General features: G+C 40.5%; 1 protein-coding gene across 1 annotated transcript in view; it reads left to right on the top strand.

Moving 5' to 3' along the window:
- The window catches only part of SLX4IP (SLX4 interacting protein), a 69,309-nt gene that overhangs the window by 35,051 nt on the left and 26,792 nt on the right, over positions 1–7,466 (top strand). Inside the window, exon 5 of the mRNA XM_005422617.2 lies at positions 1,599–1,722. Within this exon, the coding sequence (XP_005422674.1) occupies positions 1,599–1,722 (124 nt within the window). The remainder of the gene's footprint in view (positions 1–1,598; positions 1,723–7,466) is intronic.

Genomic DNA, 7,466 nt, shown 5'->3' with positions numbered 1-7,466 from the left:
CCTGCTGATCCCCTGCTTCCCCTGGCTGGAAGTCATTGGCTTGAGCTCCAGGATCCTGGTGCTGCTGTCCCAGCGGCCCTTTGGCTGCTGGCTCCTCGAGCACATGCCATGGGGAGGGCAGGGTGGAACCACCCCAGTGCCCAAAGCATGGCCCTGGAGTGAGGGAATACAGCTGGGTGTTGGAATCACCACCATGGCACACTGCTGTGGCCAGCTGGCTGTGGAGGACTCCTGGCATTGCTGTGAGATGCTGCAGTTTTCCCCTCTTTCTGCCCTTCCAATTTCCCTGTCCTTTCTTTATTACCCCTGTTCCCCTGGAATGGCAAAGTCACAGTTTTATCTTTGCTCTCTGAGGTCTGTATGGTTCTTTGTGGGGAGCCATTTAAATAACATTTCCATAAAGCTAACAAGTGAAATATGTTCCATGTAAATGAAGGAAGTGCAAGGTAATGTTTATTGCTGTGGAAGGAACCAAAGACACACCATGTTTCTGCTGCTTCTGAGACCTTCTCGTAACTCCATGAAGGAATGTGTAATGGGAGCACTTTAATGAGTTAAACAGAAGGACAAGCAAATACAGAAATTTATAATTGTGCTCTACAAGCAGAAAGGAAAATGGATTTCTTACTGTAAGGAGAAAATACTGGTTGTGATTGACTAATGTATATGCCCTGCTTTCATTTAGATTTTGATTAGAAATTTGTTGTTCTGAGTACTTTCTGCATTAATCAAAAGGAAATTTCAATGCAAGATAATTTAGATACTACTTATGTAATTTTATCTATTACCCCAACACATTTTAGAGGTAAAATTATATTTTTGTGTGCCACAAAGTATCATTGCTGTGGGCACGTAGTTATGAACAATGGAAAATGAGAATACTGAGGGAAAAGTCTCAGGTATGTGTGTGTGTATTAAGCTTAAAACTTATGCTGGTATTCAAGAGATGAATTTTTGATTTTTACTCCAAGTATTTTTTTTCTGGCTAATTCTGGCAGAAGGTTTTGTTCTTCCTGAGTTGTATGTGGTTTTATTGTGCTTTGTGGAAGAAAGTATGAAAGATATGAACAGTTATGTTTAGGAGCAGAAAAATCTAAATTAATTAGAGCAATTAAGTTGCTGTGACCTAATTTGTTCAGTCTTATCCACTCCCCCCTCCCCCCCAGATTACTCAGAATTGGAGCAAAATATCTGCTGTGGTTTATAAGGATTCTTACACAGGAATAGTGTGGTGACAGTTCCTGAGAGGATTTTTACTAAAATTTTGCTTAAATACCTAATGTTGTGATACATTTTTAACATGTCTTTTTTCCTACTTTCCATGCATATGAAACTAATTTCTGGTTTTAAAAAGTTAGTATTGTAATATAATGTATTTCATCTGCCAAGTAAGAATTTCATAATGTACTTCCTCTTTTGTTCTGTAGAAAAATTGTTTGATTCCCCTCCTCGTTCCCATCCATTTCCTAATTCATGTGCTTCTCCTCAGTGTTTTTCCTTTTAATGGGAGAGGGGGTAATTTTGTATTGGTTTCTGCTGTGTGCCTCTGGGCAGTTCTGTAAATTTAGATCAAACCAGGCCAGTGGTTTCTCTTTCAGGAGGTCTGCAAGCTGCTGGAAGAAGTTGTTGCTTCAAGGGTCAAACACTACTTGGAGGCACCTAAGCAGCGTGGTCAGTGGAAGCCCACGGAACAGGGATCATCTGGGCCTTTGTTTCTTACCGGTAAAAGAAATTATTTAACTTAGTGTGCAATAAAGTGCCGTGGAAAATACTGTTCTTTCTATTTTCTGTGAGAAATTTGCCATCAGCAAGGCCTGAAATAGTTCATGTTTTGGTCTGGAAATACTTCAACTATGTTAGTGAAAAAATTAAGTGGATTTTAATTTTCTGTGTTGTGTAAAAGTGAACATAATGCTGGTACTATTAGTCTCAGACCCTATCATTAGAACTAAAAAAATTCCTTATACAATCCTTGGTCCTGCAAAATTGGTGGAAGTCTTGATGGTTAGTTAAATCTCTTTTCCACTCACCCATTTACTTTAGAATTTTTAAATACAGAAATAATATCTTTACTTCTCCTTTTACTTTTGGCAATCTGTTCAGTCTTAAAAAGTTGGTGTGATGTGATAAGTGACATTTGTAATTTCGCCAGTGCTACTGCAGGCCTGGCAGCAGCACCCATGACCTTGGGAGTGCGGAGATTAACAGCCTTCACCCATCTGGAACTCACTTTTTGTGTGTGTGTGGGTGTTGAGGCCAGCAGGTGCCATTTCAGTACATCCACCTTTTAAACTAAAGATCCTTATCTCTGTAGCTTGGGCCTTACTGCCAGATCAGCTTTGGGCCTAAATGGTGCCAGTTTTTGTTTAACAACATTTCATTGTTAGCATAATGTGGGGTTTACAGTTGATAGGCTCATCTGTTGGTCTTATATCATACCAGCAATTTATCTTTAAATAGTTCTTAGGCAAAAAATTACTGGTGTTAGTTACTAGCCTGGAGCAGGTTATAAACTTGTCTCAGAAAAGCAGGGCTGCAGCAGTAGAGCTCTGTGCTGGCCACGCTTTGTCACGTTTCCTTAAATCCAGGAGAGATCTCTACTGGAGTATGGCTTCTGCAATGCATGTGTTTACATACTTGTATTATATCATCAGTATAGTCATAAATTTTACAACTCAGCATGTATTAGATGAACAGTTTCATTTGGGAACTAGTTCTTTGCCTCTTAAAATGCTTTCCATTGTTGAAAAAGGTGTATTCCTATAGAATGCTGGTTGGTGGTTGCAGCTTTACATGCTATTGTCAATAATAATGATAAAACACAGGTTATATACTGTATGGTTGGCTTCATATTGCAACATTTTAGGCATATATGGGAGCCAGGTTCTTCTGGCATGACAGGGGCTTTTTCCCACCCCTCAAGAACACAACACCTCATAAGCAAGAGATGCTTCAGGCCACTAAAGGATTTCCAAACCCTTTTCTTCCTTGCAAGTTGAAACTACGTTTTATCCCTTTAAAATATCATTATTGTTTGTCAAGCACATGAAATTTCAGACCCTGGTACGTTTCTGGTTGTGAGTGAACATTACAGATGGTGGGATCAGAATTTCTAAGATCTGTTGGGGTTTTTATGTGTTTTCTTTTATGAAGGGATGTTTTTTATTATTTATTTTTTAAAGTTTCCTGCCTTAGTAAAAAGTAAGTTTTGCAAAAAAATGATGATTTTATAAGGTGAAACTGCCAGACATAATAGTTGTTTTTTATATATGTAGGTAGATGAAACACTAACTTCAGTGTGTTTGTTAGAATTTAGGGTCTATTTTCCCTTCACATCATGAACTTTTCAGTAAAAATACTGGTGTGCTGTCCCAGGGTTGGGAGCTGATCTTCTGCATGACTCTTCCCCTTGTTTCCTGAAAATTAAAAACTTAGGGATATGCATTTGAGAAGGTCATCAGTAATATCAGTGGTGACAGTGTTAGATTAAAGGATATTTACTTTGGATGAGGCAGAATGACTGTTCCATCAGTTTTCTGCAGTTAATCTCACTGTCATTAATTAACAATAAAGAACTAAAGGAAGAAAACAGGCTGTGATAACGAACACTCATGTTCAGCTTCACTTCCAAAGCCAACTCTTTCTCTCAGCCTGCTTTGCTCAAGGCTGTAATTTGTAAGAAAGGAGTGCTTTGTTCAAGCCCAAGAATCAAGTTTCTTCAAGTTCCCTTGGAGTCTGTTCTTACCTGGGAAGGAAATAACAGAATAGGTGGGTGTTCAGTGGGGCAAGGGGCCCTGCCTGTGAGGACTGACCCTTCGAGCTGAGCCACGGGCCAGGGGGCTGCAGCAGCTGCCTCTGGTGCTGTGCCTGCTCCTGGGATCCCAGCAGGGCTCTCTGGCTGTGGCCTGCAGGGGATGGCTCTGTGTTACACAGATCAGGTGCCACATTGCAGCACAGAGATGGCTCTGTGTTGTCAGCGCCACATTGCAGCCCCTGCCGGCTGCCGGGGTTCTGTACCACACAGGGGAGTGCAGGAGCCCCATGTGCCCCACAGAGGTGCTGCTGGGAAAAGGCTTCAGCTGCAGCTCCTGTTGCCTTTGGAGCTCAGGAGGAGTTTCTGAGTTCTTCAAGCTCTGTGTGGCTTCTTCTGCTCCAAGTTATTCAAGTCTGTGTGGAGTTGCACTGCTGTGAGCCCCCTGCTCTTGTAAGGAGGTGTGTATCTATAGGGGGATCCTGCACATGATTATTAACTGCTTGCTTACTCTTCCCAGTGTCCCAGGTCAGCATTCCACCCCTGGCTGTAGTTGCATCTTTTCAAGTCAATTTTAACTAGTTTGCTGTACACACTGCAGGATGTATTCAACATTTCTTGAAAAGAGAATTATTGGACCTGTACTAATAAGATTTTAGACTACCTTTAATGTCAAGGCATGATGTATTAGGTTTCATTTCAGAACTAGAAGCCAAGCTACCTTAAGACTTGTTAAGTCCTCTACTTCCTCACTACTATAACAATTTTGAAGAGAAAATTTTCACCTATCACAGCTTCTTCTTAGTATTAACATTATATTATGTTTAATATTAGTATTACTTGACACTACCTTTCATTTTTTGTGACACTTAATGTAAATATCCGTGCAAGTTACTTGTTAATTTACATTTCTTTTTCGTTTGAGTTACACCCACACTCAGTGTGTGGTGGGTCGCATACCAGCTCATTAGGAAATCTGTGGGTGTTACACACAGGAGAAAGAAAGAAAGAAGGAAAGAATGGAAAAATGAGAGAAAGTAGCCAAGACAAGCAAGTTCTTCCTATTCTTCCTTCTGTCTGAACAATTTCCACACCCTTCCCAAATGGCCAGTACAAACAATTTGCCAAAGTAAGCTTTAATTTAGTATTTGGACATAGGCTTTGGTATAAATGTTCTGATTCTTATGTTTAATTAATGTCCAAATGTGTTTGACTTTGGTTTATTTTATTTTTTAAAGAGAAATTTAAAATGGAGTGGATTTTCAAAGGCTGAATTTTGCCTGCATCCAGTTTGCATGGCCAAAATCATGCAAGAAGGGCATCAGCCAGGTATGGCTTGTGATTGCATTATTTGAAGTTTCACATTCCACAGAAAATGTCTGGTTTTGATCAAGGGCAGTGAGAATTAAGAGGAGACTACAGAGGTCTGACTAGAGGAATTAAATACAGGAGAAATGACAAAGGGAGAACTGAAAACAATAAGGAAGAAGGTGAGGTTTACATGGGCACAGAGGAAACAATAAGGAGAAGTAAAAAATGTGGCTGATAGAAATGTCAATGTTAGAAATGGAAGGAAGGAAGAAGGTGTATTGTAAACTGACCTTCTTCCCCCTCTTGAGGGAGGAAAAACTATGTTTTTCCTACGAGTAATTTTCAGACCTACTCTCATTCCTTCCCTAGCATCCTTGCTGTTTTGCTTGGCTTGAGGGTGGGACATTTTTGCTCTGATTTCAGATCTTTTTATTGTACAGTCTCTTCTACAGTGAAAATAATTAGAGAGCATGCTGTCATATGGCACAGTGAGTTCCCAGCTTGATTTTATCTGCTTTCCCTGGGACTCTGTGTACTTTTTAATATATTTTTAACTTTCTTCTCTCATGAAATGGGGCTTGCTGTGATCATGTTTCCTGAGTCCATCTTTTCACCCAGTTGCTTTTTACAAATGTGACCGTACTTTATTAACAGGTAGACATCTCAGACTTGAAATTCTCAGACATTAACTTGTGACAAGCTTACTAAAATGAGAAACTGGAAGAGGGACAATAGCTGTTATGAGTAGTTCAGCCTTACAAAGATCTGGAGTCAAAGTTCATGTCTTATTTAGTATAAAGAAAAACGCATAAGATGCAATTTCATAAGAAAATACATTTCTCTTGCTTATGAAACAATTTTTTTGGCTCCTGCAAGCACACAAAAAATATACAATAAATCATGATGGCAAATATTCCAAACTCTTTTGGCCTTGCATTTTAATTTGAACATTATGATGTTTTTAAGGGAAACACCCTTTTCAGACTGCCCCAGTTTGCTTTAGGAGTGTTCACTATTGCTGTAGGACATGAATTGTGGGAAATGCTTGTAGGGTATGTCCCACATTGTAATCCTGTAACAGCAAAACTGATTTATTCCCACCCTCCCAGCTGTTAACTCACACTCCTCTGCTGTAAAACTATTTGCTTGGGTCTGAACTAAAGTCTTTTCACGGGCCTTGCTTGCAGCTTTACAACATTTCAATGGGTGCTGCCATAGGGGTCTGGGGAGGAGTCTTTCCTATGAACTTTGAGATTTGGAGTTGCACATTGTAATATCTGTCTCTCAAAAGAATTGCATTGCAGCTTCTCTGCAATGGACTCATTTATGATTTGTGGCCAAGTCCTGCAGATCTGTGTGAACTTTAAACTTACAGTCATCTGTCTGTGACAACAGAGCTCCCTGAAGTATGCAGTAACTTATGCAATAACTTATGAAAAATGGTTTGATTAGTATCTTGTACCTAATATTTCCTGGTTTTGCTTTAGATTACTTCCCTCGCCTCCACCCCCCATTTTTTACAGCCAGATAATGGAGAATAAGGGTATCTTTTTTTCACCAAAGCATTCTTCTTCTAGAAGATCAAGGTTATATATCTGAACTCTTTTTTTTTGGCATTTTGTTCTCTTCTCGGGGTAATGTGCATTTGACAAGAACAAAAGGAATGTCCATACTTACATGCTCTTTGGGTGTTTTCTTTCTTTGTGATTTTTTCCTATCTTGCCTTAGATTGTAATACAGTAAAATTGGGGATAATGCCAAGAAGGGCAACAGAGATGATTTAAGATGAGGAAATGCAATACAGGGAACAGTTACATGTGCCTGGACTCTTCAGCCTAGAAAATATATCAATTATGGGGAATACAACCAAGATGTATGAAATCATTTCTTGTCTCGTTCTCTTCCAGTTTGAGAGCAAGGGCGTATCAAATGCATGGAAATGCTGTGGTAGTTAGGAGAGCTGGGGAGCTCTTTGCCAAAGGATAACAGATATGATAAAGGCTTGTGCTGCCTCCACAGCAACATGGGAGGGTGTTCCAGGGAGGAGAAAGAATCTCCTGAGGTGCACTAAAGGCCTGAGCTGAGAGGGCTTGGAGCCTGGCAGTGTCAGGGAGGTAACCATGTGCACTTGGCCCTTGTATTTTAGGGTATCCCTGTGGGTGTTTGCCTCTAGGGACCTTTGATCTTCCCCTTCAGGGCCTTCCTTACCACTGTGCCCCTCTGCAGCTGAGCCCCCATCCAGTCAGAGGCTGGCAGGAACTCCTGCACTGCCTGGACTCAAGCATCTGCCTTTGGAAGGCTCTTCTGTGGTGACACTGATCTTGGCAGAGGCCTCAGAATTGCCTGTCCCTGTTTTACGTGGGATATTTGCAGCTGCAGCACCAGCTGGGTTGAAGGTGTTCTC

This window comes from Geospiza fortis, unplaced genomic scaffold, assembly GCF_000277835.1.
Source record: "Geospiza fortis unplaced genomic scaffold, GeoFor_1.0 scaffold275, whole genome shotgun sequence".
Taxonomy (NCBI): Eukaryota; Metazoa; Chordata; class Aves; order Passeriformes; family Thraupidae; genus Geospiza; species Geospiza fortis.
Note: the sequence above shows the minus strand (reverse complement) of the source record. Positions and strands in the feature narration are given on the sequence as shown.